Source organism: Branchiostoma floridae, chromosome 2, assembly GCF_000003815.2.
Source record: "Branchiostoma floridae strain S238N-H82 chromosome 2, Bfl_VNyyK, whole genome shotgun sequence".
NCBI classification, from domain to species: Eukaryota; Metazoa; Chordata; class Leptocardii; order Amphioxiformes; family Branchiostomatidae; genus Branchiostoma; species Branchiostoma floridae.
Window position 1 is genome coordinate 27,046,202 of NC_049980.1, and position 23,017 is coordinate 27,069,218.

The 23,017-nt window shown below is 45.1% G+C and overlaps 1 protein-coding gene across 1 annotated transcript in view; it reads left to right on the forward strand.

Annotated features, from left to right (window-relative positions):
* Positions 1 to 4,973: 4,973 nt before the first annotated feature.
* The window catches only part of LOC118410434 (non-neuronal cytoplasmic intermediate filament protein), a gene marked incomplete in the record, with an annotated part of 44,476 nt that continues 26,432 nt past the window's right edge, over positions 4,974 to 23,017 (forward strand). Inside the window, 7 exon segments of the mRNA XM_035812156.1 lie at positions 4,974 to 5,732; positions 15,902 to 15,962; positions 18,286 to 18,381; positions 18,577 to 18,759; positions 19,287 to 19,412; positions 20,347 to 20,567; positions 22,149 to 22,282. Coding sequence (XP_035668049.1) covers positions 5,191 to 5,732; positions 15,902 to 15,962; positions 18,286 to 18,381; positions 18,577 to 18,759; positions 19,287 to 19,412; positions 20,347 to 20,567; positions 22,149 to 22,282 — 1,363 coding nt within the window.

The window sequence follows — 23,017 nt, forward strand, 5'->3', positions numbered from 1 at the left end:
ATCGTTTGTTCTTCTTGACGCGTGTGACTGTCAAATCAGATAGCACATGAATATCTAAAATAAATTAGATACAGGTTTAGCTTGTAAATCCGGGTCCTGAAGCATTGAACGATTCAAGAGATAGCACCACAACACATGTACAAGGTATATTAAGCTAAAGTACAACTCATCCAAGGAACAAAATATCCACATCTCTTTGGCCAGTGAAGCAGAGCCCTACAGTCTTGAGAGGAAACGCCACAAGTTGCGTGTACAAATAGTCGCAATGAAGGGCAACATTATATTGCCTAGCAACAGATCGAGTATAAAATGGCTATAAACGACACTCGAGTACACACCAGACTAGAATTTCGACAAGGTCAAATACGTTGTAAAATGCCTCATAAAATACTGTAAGCACACCCATTCTCGGGACGGGGGAGCATGACGATGATGTTTGCTCGGACGCCATGGCAACCGCACCTGACTCACCCTCTCGGTATTTTACGACAAGCCGCGATGTGGGCGAGGTCGCCTCTCTGGGTACACGCCACCTCGGCGTGGGGCCCGCCCCCTTCCTTCGGAGGTCTCGGTGACCCGTCTGCGCTATGGGGAAGGAATTTGATGGGACCACTGAACCCTACCCCGGGATGGGAAGACCATGCTCAGTCTGCGACGAAATTGGACCCTGGGTTGCCCACCCACCACATGGTTTTCATTGACATGACTGACAGGGCGTCAGCGCAACCAACATTTGTCACTCGTTGAAATGGGCGGGGATATTTTTCAAACAGGCTGACGGGGCATTGGGGTAGCGTCGGGTCAAAGGTATCATAGGTACGCAGGAGAAAGCGTCAGTCCTGTATACATAGGATACCATAACATGGCCGTACACTTGTTGTTGACCTTCTAGGCAAGCTATCTTTTATACACTTTCCAGTCTTTCCAGACTAGACCGACTCGCTCTGGTTGGCTCAAAACCTTTAATAAAAAGCCTGAGTGACTAAAAGACGCTAGAAAAAGATCATAATTCTCGTGGGACCGTCCGTGCCAAGAGGTGCTAATTAAGTCTTGGCGATGAAAATTGAATTAGACATTAAAGCTTGCCTCCTAATAAGCTAAGAAATACCAAAGTCAATGAATTTTGTAAACCAGTGGCAAGGTCGACCTTTAAGTTAACCTTGATTCAACACTGTTTGTAGGGCATTCACAGTCACGGACCTACTCTTCGGCACCTGGTGACAACTTACAGCATTCCCAATAGGAAAGTTTGCCCCAGCCCCCCTGGAGGGCCCTTAAACTAAGCAGTCTAAAATTAAATTCAGAAAGGCAAAATAACCGTGTTGGACTGGCCAGGCAGAGATAGAAGCATAGAAGCGTTATACTTTATAGTGTGTAAGTGGAAGAGACTGGTGACCTTGTTACCACCAAGGATGATATATCTTGAACTGAAGACATGATTCCCATCGTTCTCTCCCTGATAGCTGTCATCACTAGGGCTTGTATAAGCATAGATGATAGGGGCAACAGTAACTTAAATAAACCAAAGCATGTAAAGAAACAGTCATCACATTTGGTCATGACGGGGGCCGTGTTTGTTTTGGTTTCGCCACCAGCCGTCATTCAAAATCGTAGATCTTGACTTTTTTTCAGTATTTAAATCGAATGGTTTCCTGCGAATTTGCAGAAGTTCATACCTATACATTATATGTTCACAGAGAAACTCCCAAGAGAACTTAATCTCAGTTTCGGCAATATATAAAATTGTGGAAGTCAGCGAGGTCGCCTGCCGAGAGTTGCAGCCTAAATGCATTGGCAAGACTTTGTCTGCTCAAGAATTCTTGTGTAGAGCCGAGAAAGACTAGACATGCATGTATGGAATTACAATGGTAAAGATGGCAGTGGGTTTTGTGTGCTTGTCGATCAGTGGGCCGCCATAATCATGAAATATTATTACGGGCGTGTCCGGATTAGGTGATTTTGGACAGCGTGATGGTGGAATTTTAATCATTATTGCATCGTCCCCGGGCTGAATACCTATTTCTGGCACTGAACGTAGCCGCATTTGGGGCAACGCGTGCCGAAATCGTTCTTCAACGTCAACGTCGTTCGGGCAACTTCCTCAGAGGCCAATATTTCCCTGTCGGCGAGAGAAGGGGGGATCGATTTGAAGAGCACTGTCGGGAAAGGTCGCTCCCTAGGCCTATGAAAATGTTGTCACAGTTGCTGCGAAAACTTTCTCAGTAGTAAAACAGAATGTATGTAGGCGCAGGAAGTGACTCAGTGCATACATGTGTACATGTATGTACAACGTTTGTTGATAGTTCATGTCCCTCACAAGTGTAAAGGTCAAAACACTTATTTGCACGATGATAGCGGAAGGTGGGCGTTGCAACTCTACCTCTACTCTAGAAAAGGAGGGGGCCACCGACTGATTAAAAATTCACGCACAGTGGATGAGAGGGGGGTTCAGTTGGCAGGTGGCATTGAACTCATCAATAACCGGGTTGCCGAATGAGCTAGGATGATACATGTGAACGTCATTACCACTCGCTGCGGCAGAAATGCCATCGGATCGCCCCATTCAATCTCATCGAGTCTTATATTGGACATCTCAGCGGTGAACTTGGCCTGAAATTGGGCTCATGGGATGATCATGCTCACGCCGAGACTACAAAATGTAGCTGGCATCTTGACAGCTACAAACTGCATGGTCATACAAGGAGGGCCATCATCTCTACGTGGTCAATACCTTGGGTCAAGCTTGAGATCGATCAAAACCTCGCAGGGGCCATGCTGAAAATTGGGTTTTGAACAGAAGTCATGACTGGAGAAACTTAAATCGAGAAAGCAAACGCCGCATGTTAATCGGTAATGTAAGGCATGAAAATGTTACATAATCAGTTGAGAAAAAAATATGTATCTTCAGGGTGTGGCAGGTATGAAAATGACATATACAATGCAGACAATTATTGTTTATTACCCCCATGTTGTACACCATGCACATTGCATTACAAGGCTTCGCCATCCCCGGCCGCTGGAAGTCTTTCGATTTTTTTTGCTACATGTACAATAACTCTCGACGTTAACGTTTCCTACGTGTTCCGCCTGACTTTTGATATACCCTCGTCCCAGACCATATATCATGGCCTCTCCTCCTTTTTGAGCTCCGGCTGTAACATATATCATATAGTTGTGCCGTACGGGGGGCTGGACTCCGGAGATCTACCTATGCCACCGGGTCAAGTTCCTGGAATGGTCGACGGAAGTTTGACATCACTGCGGGCAAATCGCCAACATTGGGGCCCACTTATGGCGGATACCCCCCCCCCCCCCCCGCTCCTCCGGAGGCCGTTGTAGTGTCTTAATTGGTGCATGCATGATAAACGAAATAGCGCACAAGTATGTACGACACACTGTTCGAAATAATTCTGATTAATGTAATGGAAAAGGGGGGTACAGGAATATCAGTTTTACTATCTAATTCATGTATTCTGTAATATCAGACTTCAATTACACGAGCGAAGTGGATGGCATGTGAAGTTGACAGGTGCAGCGGGCGGGAACGGTTGCCATGGTAACAATGTAGCGTCTACCGCAGACGACATTTTGGATGTGTTTTTCATTCCTCTCCGGTCATCTCTGCCGCGCCAGGTTCAGACGCGTAACGTTTACATGCAATATGAAGGAGGAGACATATTTGCTGTGGTGATATGATATCACAGTTACTAATCAACATAGCGTGAGAGCGCAAACAGGTGCAAAGGGCGGGAAATATTGCAATGTATAAGCTGTGTCTTTGACTATGGTATGGCTGCTTCAACTGTATGACATGTACACCTTATGATATTCTTAAAACATATTTACGATTGCAAGACCTGGTGTTTTCGATCGTTGTCTAGACATGTCCGAAGCGGAAAAAATACGTCGAATTTACGGGAGAAATAAAGGCTTGCCATATGCTGGTGGTTTTTGTCTCCACCGTGTAGTCACAACATACATGACAATGTTGAGAGTATATGCTTGATCGAATTCTTGGGATCGCCCACCCTGGCCTCCCGCCGTTACGCTACCGCCTCAGGACCTATTCCCACAAGACGTCGGGACCCTCTAGCATGGCTGACCGAGGAAGGGTGGGAGGTTGCCTCCTGCGTCCTCCCGCGAGCTGGCCGGCCTCTTCGAGTAGGGGAGAATCTTGAAACGAGCTCCGTATATCTCACACAAACATGTGAAGGAAAACCCCGCCATTTTGCAATCCGGCCACGTTCAGACATAACATCCACTAGCTGGGAATGGATGGCAAATTATGAAGGAATCTTGGCTCGAGTAATAAGGTTGCGGGGAGTGTACAGGGCAGCGAAAATTCTTGGGATGGTTAAATGCTGATATTATCGATAAGTAGAGAAGTTCGCATTGCTGATGTGGTAGTCATTTGGAAGTGTTGCTTGAGAACGTGGCTATAATATGAACTAAGGTGGTCATAAAGCTTCATATAGCACAGCATTACATGCGTAGAATATGTAGAAATGCAGTAGGAACGCCTTTTGATGACTAATACATCCACCCAAGCTTGCTGAGGTTGAACTTGCCTTTGTATGCAGTTCTCATAAGTCAGAAAAACTGACATAAAAGGTTTTCCCAGCGATAATCAATAACATGAATAAAGGTAGCGTTCTTACATATCCAAGTGGGCGGACCTTTCCCAGAGACCCCGCCCCCTTAGTGGGGGCCTCGACAAATGCTACTGGTCTTTGCATCTTGACGCCTCTCCCTTAACTCCCAAGTGTATATGGCTATAGAGTTCTAGTTTGATGAGAAATTGCAATAGTATGTGATACTTGGCAGTGCCCTTACGATAACGCCCGAGTCACGAATGGGAAGTCTGGCGTACCCGTATACATTACCAAGCGCGTCCTGTTCCACCAATGACGTGCCTTGCCTTGCGTAATGATTGACAGGGAGTGGGCACACGGATGAACTTTAACAGCGTGCCTTGAGTTCCAGGCCTCAGCTGCACGGTCGAACGTAACGGTACCGGGCAGGCGCGAGAGAGCAGCCGCTGATAACGACACCGTTTTCAGACCAGACAGATCGCTGCACAGAGCAGGAGTGCGTCCACAGTCGCATCCCCTGGCTTCCATCCTCCCCCAGTAGCCGGCTGAAAGAAGAGTTTCCGTTGGAAGCAAGCGTACAGCAAACAACAGTCTCAACATGAGTACCCAAACCAAGAAGGTGACCCGCACCATCATCACGTCCTCGTCCAGCGGCGGTGGCGGCGGTGGCAGAGCTACATTCAGCTCCTCCAGGCTGAGCGGTGGCGGCGGCGGCCGTATGCGCACCGGCGGCGTAACATCACGCCGTAGCGTGGGCTCTTCTTACTCAGCCGGCGGTGGCGGCCGCGTCAACGCCGTCATGGCTGCAGGGGTGATGGCATCAGTGGGAGGGCCGGCCGGCGCGCTACAGACCCTCTCCGACGCTCGCATGACCCGCGCCCACGAGAAACAGGAGCTGTCCCACCTGAACGACCGTTTCGCCTCCTACATCGACAAGGTGCGCTACCTCCAGGAACGCAACTCCAAGCTGGAGGCACAGATTAAGATCCAGGAATCCAGGGAGGCCCCCAACATCAAGGATCTGTACGAGAAGGAGCTTCGGGATCTCCGAGCACTGGTGGATGAGCTTTCCAACGACAAGGCCCAGCTGGAAATCGAGAGGAACAACTGGCAGGAACAAGCAGAAGAGTACAAGGGAAAGTAAGTCTTCTTTTCTTCATTTTCAGTTCAAAACATGCTTTGCCCAATCTTTCAAAATTATCACACTCGGTGAGACCTTAATTGTATTTACTCTTAAACGTATTTTGACCCCTCTTGCTGGATGGTCCTGCAAATTTGCTACCATGTTTAGTGTGTTTATTGCTGTTTAATTTGATTTGATAGCCATGTAAAATTCGCTCCAGAATCAGTTCTATCATTGATCAGTCGGCAGCCCCTGCCCGACCGCCCCTCTTTAAAAACGATTCGCCCCCTAAATGTAGCATTGCTTTCCTTCGGGAGACACATACACCATGGGGGCGATTTAGTGTTGACGCTCTCCACTGTCGCTACACGTAAAATTATGTAGATAGCTACGTTGGATCATTCTAGCTTGCGACATATGATTGTCTGCAGCGCAATGCATATACACAGTGAACGGTAACAAGTAACACTGCATTTTATGTATTATGAAGAAACTGTTGCGTAAGGAGAGATTTGCCTCTCGCCCGGCAACGTCGTGTTTGTGAAAAAACGACACTTGTCGGCCATGTGACCCCTCAGCATGAATATATCTTTGATAACCAATGTCAGTTGTTGAATCTTTCGTAGTTTGATTAGCCTTTTTTTGTTGGCTGGAAAAAGATGTTTGATAAATGTATGTATAACAGGTGCATGAATATTTCTTACGTCATCCACTGTGCGTTTTGCCCCTTTAACGCATTCGCTGTCGGGCAACCTGAACGCCCTTAAGGAAACTACCTTTCCTAAGAAACGCCTTTTGGTGCAGATCTAATGTACCTGGTCTCTACTTAGCATTGTCAGACATGCTGAGAGTGAAACAGTGATGTAATACCAGGTACTAGAGTCATCTAACGAACGCCCCGCATTTCCAGACATCTGTGGTACTTTCTCAGGGGGGTTACTTTTCGAGATTCTTGACATAGATAGAAGCGGCTTACTGTAAACTACATTCTCGAAGAAATTCGTCGTTTAGACGGAAAGGAATTTTCATTAAAGCTTATGTTGTTTGCTGTTTATGGTCACCCCGCCTGACAGGATATACATGACATACATACGCATGAGGCGAGTGGTGAAAAATACAGCGGGTAGACTGTTGTTGACTCGCCACCGATAGCACACTTGTAATGTTCCTTTTGTTTGCAGCTATCGCTATGACCCCATTACACCTGTTACTAAATAAACAATGTGTCCAGACTTGGCTGGGGCTGTAAAGGTACGCCAACAAGTCTACCTTTGCAGGGAAAGGTCAAAGAGCCTCGCTGAATGCCCCAAAGTGGGCGGGGCCGCTATGTGGAAATCCGGCGATACGCCCACGGGATGGCGTTCGTCTCCAAGTACAACATGGTTTGTTGGGCGTGTGTTCTGTTTTAGAACTGTCCCCAAATCCAATTCAGACGTTTGCCTTTACCTTTATTCTTCAAATTCCACGGATCAAGATACCATTATCTTGGTGCAGTGCAGTGCTTTTAGTAAAATATTGACAGAAGGAAGCCGCAATGATATGGTAGCACCAGCGGTGTCAGCGCTACGGTATGCAGGGCCCATCGATTCGATATGCAAAACGGGTTTCATATGGCTTCCCAGCACCCGGGGCAGCTTCATATGCGGAGAATGGCGTGCAAGAATAATCAGTCCATGTAACACCGCAGAAATCACTCCGCTGCTGTATCGATTGCTTTGAATAATAGATGGTTATCCCCTCAAGTTCATTGGGCCTGTCCACCCACAAAGTATTAGCACCGAAATCTGGATGCGCGATGGGGAAAATGACGTCTGACTTCATTTATATTTCATGGCGATTTCCTGAAATCTTCATGGAGAAGGAATCCATAATGGATGATGGACTTGGGAAAGTTTATGAGCTTAGCGGAAATGTCTTGGCGCTACGCTTTAAGTTCTCATGCTGTCACTTGTGACACGCTGTCAGATTTGTGCAGGTTTTGGAACCCGGCATGTGGTCTTTTTTTTGCGGAAAAGGGCTTATTTTCATCCTTCCTCTGCGCCACACCCAATAGATTATAGAGCTTTCGCCCCATGCGAAATGTTCCGCATGCATTCATATCACGTCTTAATACAAAAGGGCGCAATAAAAATCCCATATTTGGCTCGATTCCCGTAGACATTACGTTTTTCCTCGCCACGCCCTGCTCCCGTGCAGTGATTTTGCCGGTAAAACGGCGAGCAGGGCGTGTCAGCCTCTGCAGGCACGTCCTGCCTGCCCTTGACCGTGCCCCCTGCCCCCTGCAGTGCCCCGCAGACGTTCCTATTTCTGTCCGATGACTATCGCTGGTAATCATGCTGCTACAGGGCGATCAAATCAGCACCATGCCAGATGAGCATTACCATTCACCGTCCAGAAATTTCCAGGGCGTCCCATCCACGCAGACGATGACCGAATTCTCATTCTCAAAATCTCATCACCCAACCAAAATGGCCAATGAATTGTGAAACATTTTGATGGCTTCATATGGTGATAATTCATCATGACTTGAATGATGCTGATAATGCCCTACAAATGCTCCAGTGACCCTATTACTGCACTGCGTTCATAATTGGATTCTAGCTTCTGTGCCAGTTAGCGCTCCTTGTAGTTCTTGTAATAGGCTTTTACGAGATAACTATGTAGAAAAGTCAGCTGGCACGCCTTAGACTAACTGACTCTGAAGAGACCACTGATCCCATTACTACTACATTTTGGCATCTCGCTGTTTTCCCCATGAAACTAATATGCCTCACACCGAGAGGCGGTGGTTACTTTGCAAAAGCAACAACTTGAACAAGGTAACCACTGACACCTGAAACGCGGCGGGACCCTTTTAAGAACTTTGCATGAGCAGTTTGGAAATAACACACACACACACACACACACACAGTCAGTAATAATGCCAGTGTACAGAATCCCCCTTCATCCTCCACCCCCCATTTTAGCCCATGGAAAACTGTGAACTACAATTCGACTTAGTGGTATCGATAACCCAAAATTGGTTGTGGTCCTTCGCACACAGTGACCTAGATCTGAAGATGTATGTCAATACGTACACGTGCACCGGCCCTTTGTCAAATTAAAGACACCTTCTTTCGAGGTCAGTGACCTCCCGTGTCCTGTCCCTTCTCACCGATCGTTCGCACCGATTATAATTAAAGAGAGGTCACTTTACCAATTGATTCAACCCGATCATTGAGAAATATAAGTTTTGTCTTTCGGACTATTTTTTCTTGACCCTATCCTGAATGTTTCGTGTTTTGGTTCACCCTTCTATTCACACCAGTTACCTGTACACGTGTTCTTTTCGCTAGAAGCAAAGTCCAGACAGTGGGAATGACCTAAATACATAGCGTGACCTCGACCCGTATCAACAAGACGGATTTCCGCCACTACGCATATCAGTACCTGTACAGCTCTTACAAGCTTAGATTCTTGAACTGCTGCCTGAGATTGTTGGTCCGGTATTTTCTTTCTGGACACCTTGTAGTAATGGCATATGCAAAAAGCATTTTTGTTAGTAAATATTTGCTGTGAAGAACATGCACACTCGTCAAAAAGCATTTGAACCTTTTATGTTTTTGTCGATGGTGTCTACCTATGTTTATATACGACTTGAAAGCATAGAAACGTGGTCTTTACTAAAAGTCAGAATTGCTTATTATTTAGGTCATCATTATGCAAAACTATGCGAGCAATGACGGCCATGTCGGAAGAAAATACACATGATGCAGCAGTGAGATCGGTATCGTGTGAGAGTTGAAAACATGAATTATGCTGATTCACTCATCTATCTAAAATATTCGTGTATGTTTTTCCTCCTGAAACCAAATCTACGTCCACTGATTTCTTTTTGAAAAATTACATTAGTCAGTTTTATCAAAAGGTCCTGGATCCAACGGGCTTTGCCAAAAAAAACTTTGTTGCTGGCACCGACGTCCCGGTCCCTGTTTATCATAGTAGGAGGCTCTCTACTGAGTCTTTGATCATTAATTCTACAGATGTGACATTTGACCTGGGGCACGGGGCTGTTAATGAACGGGTCCTCTTGAGACCAGAACGGGCACCATGCTTTTCCAATAGACGCCTTCACATCTGGAGCCCACACGAGCTATAAAAGTACAATTGCTGAATGATGGGACTCTTGATTTGGTTATCTTTTCAATTTCAGTCGTATTCCAGTTTCCAGAGAGGTTCCCCGGGGTAGAATAGGAGGCATTTGTGAAATTGCATCCTGAAAGTATGGAATTTTCTGGAGATTTCGTGGGTATGATTACTATGTAGCCATGTATTGGTAGTAATTTGCTCATTCACTCTGGTCAATTGGTGGAGAATGTACAAAAGAGGCCGTGGAGAAAGGGCTGGAAGAGATATTGCCGGAACCTATAATGATGCACCAAACCTATGGAACATTTAGAGCACAATCCGCCCGTCTATTGATAAGGGTCCAGACTGCAGACGCTCTGAAGGGGGTTGCTTGCTTGAGGCAGAAATGTTGCTAAATTTTGCCATCACAGGAAATGAGATAAAATTCGTCTCACACTGGCCAACAGGTGCAGCGGATGCTGTCTGCCTCGCATTTTGGCGGTTCATCTGTTAGTATTTTTGTCTTTTGATGCCCACTGTAAATAACTGATCAAACATACCTGCCAAACGTTGTAGGGTAAGGGTGTGCATAGAAAAAAACTTTCTCAAATGCAGAAATACGTAATTTCAACATGCTAGTAGTTTATTGAGGATAAACTAGACTGAAGTCTATAGGATCTCAAATGAAAATGTGAAGATCTTAACTTGAAATTTAAGCAGTAGGTGCGGGATGATTTCGTAAGCTGCATCATTTATTCCTCGCACAGTTCAAGAGTTCAATGCGCGATATGACATTTACTGTACGGGTGCCTCAGCGAACACGAGTCCACACTAATGAGGAGAAAAAGGTCGCAGTCCAAATATGGCGGACTTTGTCTGGACAAAAATCACTCCAGACAGACAGTTTTCAGACCAGCGAATGAAGCACAAAATCGATTCAAATTCCACTTACGTCTGATGTGAAGTCCTCTAATGAAAAGCAAATCTGAACAAACAGTTCTACAACAAAAACAGGAAAAGGCTCTGCTGTCATTAGGTACATGGATCAAAAATCTGAAACACTGGATTCTTACAATTAAAACAAAACAAGAACCAGACAAGGTCCCAAATTGACCTCAGGGTATCGTTTTGTTTCTCATAACACCAGTTTAGTTTCCACGAGGTTCACCGCCGTATCAGAAGAACTCACTGAACTGAAGGTCACCGATGTTTGAAAGTCAACCAGACACAGCGGGGTATCCTACAGGCAATGTCACCTTTGTCTGACCTACACGGTCTGCCAGGCATTTGACTTCAAACCCGTTTATCTTTAGCCTTCTGTCCGTCAACTTTGATGTAAAGCAGATTCTCCGCCATATTTGAAGAGTCTGGATTGATTATAGAACGGATGAACATACGGGGTAGGGGGTGGGGTGACAGACCCTTGTTGGTGACAGTCTAAAACGCCAAACGTGCTCTGCAAGTGGCCGGATGATCCGATAACGTTGTGTCTACAGTTGAAGACTATGCTAGTTAATAGTCAACGTTATCCACCAACATTACCGATGTTTGTAACTTGTAGTGACTGAAGAAATAGCAAACCATCGAGTTTCCTGTACAGATGCGCTTCCCAGCAAAATCAATGCCTTTGATTGACGTAGTAGTGTAAGAGTCTTCGTAACAAAACAAAGAGGAAACATTAACAAAAAAGTCAAAAGCGGGTGTTGTCGGTCCGGTAGTTTCTATTTTGTACATTTTGTCAAAAAATATTTCGTTTTAACCTTCTAGTCGGAAAGTGGCTGTCACTGGCAGGCAAATTGTTACCAACTGAAAGGATTGGCACAGAATGATAAATTGTGGACTGGATTCTTGGTTGCTGCGTTAGATCACTGTCAGTTGTGTCAAAGCATCCTTTGCGTCCTGACGGGGATTGTGCAACAGGAAAGTACTTACTGACAAATTGTCAAGAGATTAGTTGTACGTTTACAGCCTTTCATCACAACTGGAAATTGGTTTAAATGTCGCTTCTTGAATTAAGTTCGAGATAATATGTGTTTATGCAAGTGATTGTCCTGTCAAAAAGGACAAATTTATGTCATCCGCTGTAACTCTTGCTGGGCCATTTGTTTTTGGGGGCTCCCAGCTAGCTTTGATGCATCGTCCCTGTGCCCTCTTGAACCACTTGTTTGACACATTTGACCTAATTTTACTCTAAGCTAACATTAACAAGAGGTGTAATTTCTCCCTCGACATGAGAAGAAGTGTGATACACCGTGTTTACTGATAAGATAGTCTCCTGTAGAAAAGGCCATCATATTTATTTACAAAGAACTTGTTTATTTACAGTCTAATCTGGCTTGTTTAGGATAAATCGTAGTCTCTAAGACTTTAAACCTAAGACTCAGTCTGAACCCTTTGGTTTTTAGTTTGTGCACCACCAAAACGTGTTCTGGAGTTCTTAACTGTACCCAGGATAAGGAGCTGAATGTTTAGTCTACAGCTTAGGCCACAAGGTGTGCAAGCAGGAATTGGATACGTCTGGCCTAGGTGCAGAGCAACAGGTCAATGAGGGCTGGGGAGAAAATTCGTCACGTGTCAGTGAAAGAAGTCACTAATCGTCTTTGTCTCGGATCCTGACATTGCTGCAGAAGATAAATGCTTGATTCAGATTCGCTCCAATGACAACTGCTGACTCCCAAATATCAGTATTAACATTGGAATATCTCCGCTGCTTAAGATTGGCATCGTTAGTTTGTCTGAAAGTAAATTCCAACTGACTGGCTCAAACCTTGAGCGATGCTACCCGTGTCGGTGGTCTGAAATACCCCATTATGCTAGTCCTTCTAGGAAATGGCCATTTTTTTTTCTATCGTGCCAAAGAATCGTACAAATTCTTGTCCAAAGGCTTTTTTTCTCTAAACGTGGTATTGCTGTCGGATACCGTGTTTTTGATCGCTTTAGTCTCAGTTATTTGGTCCAGACAATGACGACTAGTCATTCGGAGGAAGTAGGATTTAAGCCAGAATTAAAACTGTCCTAGTTTGTCTGATCCAAGACTTCTACGGGTTAGCAACTGTCCTATATAAATGGATGTTCAGGTGTCCCCGTCGACATTTTATTTAGACTAGTATTGTAATCACCGCAACATGTAGGTGCTGCCACGTTGTTTTGCGAAGTGAAAAATGGCCAGCCATAAGGGCAAGTGCAGGAGGGACACTCAGCCAACTTGTTCAACTAACAGCCCGCAACTCAAGCATTTATCGGACAATACACAAGTGGTTGTTTGATCAGCCAGAGTCATCAATGTAAAACAAGCAGGGAGTCAGGACAAGAGTCGTATTGTTCTGGCAACTTCGACACACAGAACTTGATACTGATAGAGTCTTGATAGCAGACGAACTGGGTCGTCACTTGCCGTTACATTAGATTTGTTTCTACCCTGAGTCGTCTGTAGGTCTGTGGCGAATCGTACCAAGCCGACCTCCATGTGCATAATTTGCCGGCTTCCCCCCGTCTGTCGTTAATAACAAGTGCAGTATTGAAAATTGGTTTTTGAATGGGGAACGAGGACATTCTATAATTGCAATCTGTCGCGCCGTTGAAAACATTCCAAAAATAATTAGTTGTTGTTGTGAGCGCAATGATAGAGATCCGTTCGTTGTTGTTCATTCGGCACAAAATTTTTATGTGTTAGTGGTTGATACTTGGGCGTTTGCAGACGTCTATTTTGTTTTAGGAACAGTTTTGTGGTCCTCGGGGATGATAATAATAACTCAGGGTCGGCTGTCTTGCCCAGCAATTGCGATGCCTGTCATAGTTGTGGGTGACCTCTGACCGAACGGAAATTATTTCAGGCCTTGCCGCCATGTTCTAGACTGTACATATTTCAGTCAATCAAATCAGTCGATCACTATTTGATACATATAGCAACCAAATAGCCTTTCTTTTCCGTTCTGAACATGGAAAAAAGTAAATCGTATTTTTTTCCAATTTCCGTCCGTTATATTGGGGCCTTAATATTTGGCTATGCGGATAGAGTTATAGGTAAACAAGACGGCAAATTTCACTAAACTCAGCAGAATGCAACGGACACTTTGAACCGTCTGCATTTCGGGTAAAGGGTTATCTAGTTTCGCGTTGTTTATTTGAATTGAATGGCGGCTAGTCTATTACAAGCAAGGGTTGTCACGAAGGAAGCATGCTCCTCAGTCTGGTCGTTATGGGTACTCCGGTGCGGAAAAAAACAGGCTGGCACTGAAGCAGCTGCATTGTGCAGTAGCCCAAAGGCAAGTACGTCGAGAAATCCGATATCCCGCCCACTCCATCCTATTAGAACAAACGCAACTCAGACGATGCAAATGTAGTTTCGTGGTCTGTTCACCAATTTAGTGGGAGTGGTAGGCTCAAGCCTAGCTTGGGAAAAACGGCTTCGGGGGTGTGAAATAATCCGCAGCCGTGACAGCAAGGCTGAGGAAATGTTACAGTGGCGATCAGAATTAAAGATACCCGTCTTGAAATGCCCTTTTATGGCCCACTGTGGATGAAGGCGCAAATCCCCTGTGCGCGCAAGTGCCAGCTCGAGGATTCATAGATAACATCAAAATGTAAAAGTTCACTGTAACAGGTCGACGTCATCCATCGCCAATGGCAGCCATTCATTAACATGCGGTGCGCGTGCACACAAAGTAAAACGGTGGGAGGTTTTCAGGGCTACCTGTTAATTTTTTCCGTGAAAAGTCATTACGCAAGGAATTAGGGGTGACAGCGAAGCTCATGTCGAACGTTTTCTTTACAAATTACCTTAACAAGCCGGTCAATAACGTTTGTGTCCTGTTTTTGGCTATTCAAACCGCTTGAAAATCTAATAACCGGGCAGGTTTGCCAACAGAAAGTGGGCTTAGGTCTAGACGCTACTTTGTAACCCTCATGCATATCCGAGAACAATTATTATGAATGCATGCCTTATCATGCGTATGGGGAGGATATGACAGGAAGATATCAATAGATAAGATTGTCATGGCCATTTATATTTTAACAGTCCCTTTTTTCCGGATATTAGTTTCTTCCTGAGTGATTCCAAGGCTGCACGGCGCTGGCGTGTACGTGAAGTGAATACAAACGTCGATATTAGTAAGACCCTAGTATTCAACAAGACCCACGGGCCTTTCTGGAATCTAAAATGTTGTCAGGACGGCTCTTCGGCACATGGGCCAACATGCCCCCGTAGGAAATTTTGCCTAAAAAGCTCAGGCCCCCATGAGGTAGAGCTGTTAATCGATTCAGGCAAACCAAAATCACCGGGTTGAATTCAATAGCCGGCCAGAAGAAGGCAGAATATTACATTTTCGAGGAAATCCGACCTGGTGTTTTTGCATCTTATACGATGGTTTAAAAAAAGTACGGCACAGTGTCCCACCCGCTGTGCTGGGTAGATCCTCATTACCCCACACATCACACAACGACCGGTAAACGAGATGCATTAGACATGTTATTACCTCTCGCTGAGCCCCAGAATGCCCCCAGGTCTTCTGAAGGGAGCGTGATGGATTGGCGGGGCTGAAATGCCTCCGGCCCCGTGCACATACCGAACAGGAGAAGTGTTGACAGTCAACAAGGGTTATTACAAACTTTGCAGGCAGACGCCAAATGTCGGCTGTCAACTTGCCTTGTCGTGGGATAGGGTGTAATACAGCTCTGTCTTTTCGTAAGAGCGGTGTCAGTGACTATTATTGCAAGTTTTTTACATTTCGTGTTCAAACGTTCTGTTACTTAGGGCAATATTTGTGTATATTCAAAACTAAGAAGTGTAATTACAATTATGCAATTGAAAATTGAATCCTGAGTCTCATCGCTGTGCTACTCTCATATCAGTGTTAAAATCGCGATGAATGCGAACACTCCAAATGTTGGTCCCCATCCATACATCCCGGGGCACGTCGTGTTCGCTCTTGGTCATTTAAATGGCACCCTACAAGATAGCGATACAGGGCCATCTATGCGGAGTAAAAGGTGATCAATTAAGCGTAGCTCATGTAATGGTCGGCCGACGCTGCGTCCCATTATGTATGATTAAATATTGATTCCTTTTATTGTTGGGCAGGTGGCAGGACGAGGCGGGGTTGCGTGCGGAGCTGGAGGCTGAGATTGAAAGGCTGAAGAAGGTGAGTCCCGCCCCCTCCCCGTTTGTATCCGCCATCTTCAATCAATCGTCCACACGACAGTCGATACTGGAACGTGCCGAACTCCACGTTAACTTTCTCCTAACTAACAAAGAGCCATTGTTCTTTTTTTTTCTCGCCATGATTCTGTAATGGCTACTGCCTCCTGGCTACTAATGATGATTTAAATTGAAACACATTTAATTTGGTATCCATTCGTACCTTGTAGGTATAAGTATCTGAAGTAACGACTGTCCCAAAAGCATACACTCCATTGAAAGACACAAATAAAAGAGTATGAAAGATTCTTGAATTACGCTTGAACTAAATACCGCCTAATCGTCGACCAAGAAATTCCATACAGACAAATATTTAGTACGTTATCTTTCACGGAAGTTATCACCATTCGGAACCTCAATTTAGACATTTCTTGATGAGACAAGGAGATAGTGGAATTTTATCAGAGCGGCAAGAATCGGAGCTGATTTAACCGATAAAGAGACTACCACGTTGGAGGACAGGTGCCCATAGTTGGCTAAGAAATGCTGCCCTTTTCCTTGCCACGGCCACAAGAGCATTCAAAGAATTTCGGTCCGCGTAACCTCCTGAACCGATAACAGCTACAACTCCCAAGTGATATTAAAAACAGACCCTGCAGAATGAGAATTAGTTCCAATTGTAGAGGCACTAACAGGGCTCAAGTCGCTGGCTAAAACTGCTGTTTCAAACATCTTAGAGTGCACAGCGAGGCACAATTTCGCTTCATAATTGATCAACATAAATGAGTTAATTTACAATGAGAACGCGTTCCTACTCTTTAATTGAGTGTCGTTAAAATGTATTGACTTCTCGCTTAGCTTTTGTCAATATCCGGGACTAGATTGGGCCGAAAGTTGGACTGCAGGATTGATTGATAACGACGTTATTGCTTGGAACGCATTCATCCGCTTCTGATATTTCGGAATTGTCAATAAAAAAGCCCGTAGACCATAAATCCATCGGAACTAACGGCCCGTTAAAAATGGTGCCTCGACAGCACTCCAAGTAGCCTATATTGGAACTGAACATTACAAAACTCGTCTGCAGCCAAAGGTCTCGCCGAAAATTGCACCAGTTCTCAATATACGAGCGCAGAACGTCGGTTGTGAATGCAGAAGAGGCCTGTAAAAACCAATTTACCCGGCCAGTTTTGCCCATATAAGGAAAGGGGCCCAGGCTCGGTACGTCAAGCCGAGTAATTGCACATCTGGGATTTTGCTGCAGGAGGTTGGCGGTGAAAAGTTATAATTTTCCCTCGGTGTTAGATGTTTTCACTTCAATAGGCTATTGATCTGGAGTGAACAAGAATGAGGCGTTGGGTTTGAAAAGGTGGACACTCTAATTTGCTTCCCCGTAATAATGGGTACAGAAGAGCACCCACTTAAGATATCATATCAAAGAAAGTCGATATCCGACGTTTGATAGTAAGATTAAACAGAAAGACTTAGATATCTCGTCCCGAACACTTGCAGGGAGTTGAATGGGCAGCAATGTAATGGAAGTTTTAATTTTACATCGATTGAAAAGTTTGGTGGTAGCAGCAAGACGTCTGTTGGGGCCTCCTTTTTTAAACTGATGAGACGAAGAATTGTTCCCATAGGGATGAAAAGTTCTGTAGATGGATACTTCAGGGATGGATGCATCGGGGATATGTGTTTTACGATGGGAGTGGGACGGCGAGACAATGTAATATTAGAAAGGGGACAATGTACACGAACATGACAGTCTGTCTGGCACGGACAGACATGATTTCATCGCCAGAAAGGCAGGCCCAGGAAGAGGTTAATCCGGCGCCAAATTTATAGCGGCAGCTTGAACGTGACCTACATACATGACTCTTAGATAACGTTACGGTACCCGCTGGGGGATGACCTAGAATTTTTCGACATATACGATTAGATTTGGAGACGAATGTGTTCTAACGTTACACACCGTGTGATTACAATCGTAAGTCATACTTTGACGTGTTCATGTTTTAACGTACTCATCCTGGTTTATCGGCCTATGCCAGCAATAAGTTCCGAATGAAGCACGGTGACATTGGCGCCACTCGATAAATCACTACATTATTCATGGCTTCCTTAACACCTGCATCCTCTCCGGACATAACCGTCGCGACTGTTCCATGAATAAATGATTAGGCAGTAGGGAATTACGTCCAAAGTTCCGGCGTTTTTTTGCTTTGACTTTGATAACTTTCTCGAATGTTCCGCCATATTTTTTTCGCGTTGCCGTACGTTGGCTTCAATGACTTTTACCCGAATGTTAACCTGCCATGTTTCTGCAGGAGCTGGATGCAGCAACCATGGCGCGTGTGGACTTGGAGAACAAGCTCTCCACCGCACAGGAGGAGATCGATTTCTTGAAGAGGGTTCATGATGAGGTAAGTGCACGTCTCCGTTTTCTGCTTCAAGTAACTTTTCTTCAAATCAAGTTGTTGTATTAGATAATTTGTAGCGTTTTAATGTCAAAGCATCTGCAGTTCTGACATCTCTGATCATGAGGTTTTCTGTGAATGCGCTACCTAATTGAATTCGATTCCATACTTATTCTAATGTATTTCTTTTGTTTCCTGCAGGAAATCCGTCAACTGCAGGACCAGTTGAACGAAAGTTTGACCATTGTGGAGGTGGACTCCCGAGCTCCCACAACTTTTGCTCCTGGACCTGACCTCACTGAAGCTCTGCGTGAGATCCGCACTCAGTACGAGGAGCTTGGCCGTGTCAACAGGGAGGACGCTGAGGTCAAGTACAAGCAGAAGGTTAGGGGAAAAGTTTCTTTAGCACAATTAGAAAATATTGTTTTCTCAGCTAAAGCTCCAACATGAAAAGTTAGAACATTGCATTTTTGAACGTCCTACTGCGACATTTCCGTGTAGGGTCCGAATGTTCGCCTGTAACCATATGGACACATCAAGTCAGCAACCGGTTAAAAGTGCCAGGACGTTTCTTTAGCACATTTAGAAAATATTGTTTTCTCAGCTAAAGCTCCAACATGAAAAGTTAGAACATTGCATTTTCGAACGTCCTACTGCGACATTTCCGTGTAGGGTCCGAATGTCCAATCGCCTGTAACCATATGGACACATCAAGTCAGCAACCGGTTAAAAGTGCCAGGAAGTTTGTATCACCCACCATCTGTTCAGTTCTTCTAGTTTTTACATATCAGTTTGCCCGGAAAGTTACGTCATTTTAGCTAGCCATCAGCTGCTTATGTCATAACTCTTTAGAAATCTCAGTTGATGGATGATTCAAGAACATTTTGTTATGTTTTAATTGTCTAATCCAGTTCAGCGAGCTGGCCCAACAACGGGAGCGTGACAACGAGGCTCTGATGACTGCACGGACAGAGGTGACAGAACTCCGAAGGAACCTCAACTCTCTCATCGCCGAGAATGAGGCTCTCAAGAGCAAGGTGAGTGTGCAATGGTTCAGCAGATATTCTTTCATATTCAGAATGACCGTAATCCACTTCTTTAAGACATTAGATGCTTACATTTGGATACTTTAAAGTGTCGTGAATTTAAGGCTTTGATGTTTCTGCTTTCCTATGTGTGACAAACCTCATTGATATGACCAAGGATGTAGATGATAGAGAGTGGGTTTCCGGACGACGCCATTTTTCTACACCCGCCTGTAATTATGCATGATATGGCAATTGATGCTTGCAAACACGTACTAAATGATGGAGACTTCATGCTGGTGCAATATAATATAAATTTAGGTCATTGAACCCTACATAAACATGGGAAGATATATGCCGTGACCTACTTTAGCAGTGGAGGGGATGTAAATCATTGCTGTGTCTCTAGCGTTTAATGCACGTGCTGCTTGGTATTCACTAGACACGCGTCCTGGAAACAAGCCTTTCTATCTTGACGAGGTGGCACGAGAAGATAGCAACCGACCATGAAAACTGCCTTAATAAGCTGCTTCTTGAAATGCGTCTGGTCAAAGAAGACATAGCATCTATGTCCAGGATACTGAAGGGGCTTGGGACATAGCGCCTTGCTCGAACAGTTACCATAGACTACACTCATCCAGGTAGGTAGGAGGCTGCAAACTCAATCGTTACTCATCGCAAGTTTCTCATTTCAAATTTTTGTTAGCTCTGACCGCATAAATTTCCCATTTTTCACGTCCTGTGACGTTGTTTCATTGAATAAAACTAACCTTAGATACGATGTGCATTCTCAATTTTTTTTCTTGAAGCTAACAGAGTCAGCAATATCAGAACATTTGGCCTTGAGTTCCTAACAAGCAGCCTCCTACCTGCCCGTTTAAACGCCCCCAGGGCGAGTTCACGCGCCCTGCAGATATGTAGATGTGGGTTTTCTTGTGTTTAACAGAACAACGCTCTGGAGGGCAACCTGGCTGAGCTGGAGGCTCGCATGCAGCTGGAGATCGAAGAGTATCAGGCTGCAATCCGCGACCTCGAGCAGGAGCTGGAGACCAAGAATAGCGAGATGGCTCAGCAGATGCAAGCCTACAAGATGTTGATGGACACCAAGATGGCGCTCGACATGGAGATAGCAGCTTACAGGAAGCTGCTAGAGGGAGAGGAGATTAGGTGTGAACATTTCCTTACCTTTTTATCTTACTATTACTAAGGCGCCTGGTGTGTTTAATCCACCTTGGAACGCGAGGAAACACGGGATAGAAATGGCAAGACGGCACCTGCAAGATCCTCGCAGGTAAAACACGGTTGTTCCCGGAGTTTCCTTGCATGATCGTTGTTTTGTGGCTATTGGTGTAGCTGTGCGTGGTGACGAGTGACTGTAGTTGTAAGAGGACCTTGTCCATGTGCTACGTCTTCTTCGCCATTTAACACACGCGGAGAAGAATCTAATCCCAAATCGTACGCCCTTCTCCCTTCCATCACTCCCCGCTCAAATCTGAACACCTTCTGCTCTTCTGCTTTTATTTGTGCAAGACTATTCCGGAACCCGGCGAGGGTCCGGATCGTCCAAACCCCTCCCGAAGAAGGGTAAGCCAAATTCATTCCGTGGTATGGCCCCTAAGGAAGCTTGCAGATGCTCTTTTGTCGAGTCGGCACCATTTGAAACTTTCAAACGATACTTTGTACTTTAATCACGTGACTGTTCCTATGAGACTAAACAGCTATTGGTTCTGGCATGGTACAGGATGTTAGTGACATGATTAACGTCTCCTTTTAATTCTGTTCTAGCTACGTCGCTGGTTGTAAATCAGTAAATGACTTTAATCTATCTGACCAACCTCGTTTGAAGACATATCTTGTCGCTTGCCTGAGTAGATTGATGACTGAAACATGCATGACAGTCTTTTTATGACTTCTGCTACCGCTAATGGTGCTTCAGAATCGAACAAAAGGGCATCTCTGACTCGCTTCGCGAGGCACGAGCGGCATACAGAGAGGCCATGAAGACCAGATTGTCCCTCGATACTGAGGTCGCAGCCTACAAAAGAATCCTGGGCCCTGGTGTAATGGAACAGAGGTACTAGCCATAATAGAAAGTCAAGGATTTACGTGCAATCTCCTTTCTCCAACATCTCCCCCTGTCCAAATTACTCCGTGTCCCCCACACTACGGTTTGGTCGCAAGATTTTAGTTTCCTTACCTCTGCGTTACGTCTTGGTTCGTCATGCAATTTTTCTTTGTTTTCTTAGGAACTTCCCTATGCTGCCTGCTTTTGTTTGAACTGCTGCTTCCCCTTTTGTCTCTGATGGTTTGGTTTTTGTTTTTGCTCGTATGTAGCCCAGCTGCTAGCATTGTCCACCCTGAGACTTCCTCATACCTATGGTGACGCCCACCTGCTTGCCAATATGTATTTTAACCAATAGTGAGACTGCTTCTCAAGGTCTGCTTTAGGTGTACATGTGTGATGTGGCATATGCTGAAGAAAACTCTTTTGAAGATCTTATGAATCTTTTACATTGCAGCTAGGTATCTCCGGGTTATGTGTAAAGGCTAACAGGTGCTCTTCTGTTTTCCTTTGATGTTGCCATTAAAGGGCGCCAATATTTCCTCATCTCATTCTACCTTGTTCGCCTGGCAGCCCCAGGATACCTAGCCAAGACATTCCTAACACATTTCTTCGATATTTAACATGGACCATTCTACCACCACAATGTCTTACCCCTTCCCTCTTTGGTTGTCGTTTCCCCCCAGGCTGTTCGGTGAGAGCAAGGAGGGAATGCAGACGTCCAGCAGCAGCAGCAGCAGCTATCGTGAATACTCCATGAAGTCAGGGTCCGGCGGCGGCTCCTCTGGCAAGCAGCAGGTCACCGTCAGTGTCTCCTCCGGTGAGGAAAAATGATGGGTCAGGCCATAGCGAAAGATTGTGATGTGATGATGATAATGCATTCGTATTAAACACGCCTTGCCGACTAGCCTACCTACTCTACTACTAGCCGCAACATACTGCGTGCTGTTACAAAAAGCAGATGCAACTCAAGGAAAGCGTACAAAAAATATTTGTCGGTGCTGTGAAGCGCACGTCTTAACTTCTTATTTTTCATCCGTACCTGAAAATAGCGACTTAACGTAAGCTGTACAAGTAGTGAATTCGCTTGGCACTCAATGTGGTGCATCCGGCTACTGTGCTTTGGAGTTGTAAGATAAGGAGGAGTGGCTTGTTGGACAACCAACCATAGACTTACGGCAGACTCGTACCATGTCTAAACCTGTGTACCAGTTATCGGAGAGGATTCGAAAGTCAACCAGAAATGTTAGAGGACGATCAATTGTAACCATGTATTAACCACTTGGCATGAACATTCGGAGAAGTATAATGTAATGAAAGGAGGGACAATAAAGTGTCGGTGCGAAAACGTCTGAGCCCGTGCGAGTGTCACTTTGTGTTTTGTTGCTGGTTTTGTAGAGTAGGTTAATGATACTCAACGGCTTGTGTCTCTGCCCTCTCTCACCAGCCATTGAGGTCCATTCATAGAAAAGCGCCCCAGTTATTTACGCATGTATGGTAAACGCACAGGGTTAAATTGTTTTATCCACGCCAACGAACATGCACCTTCAGCTTA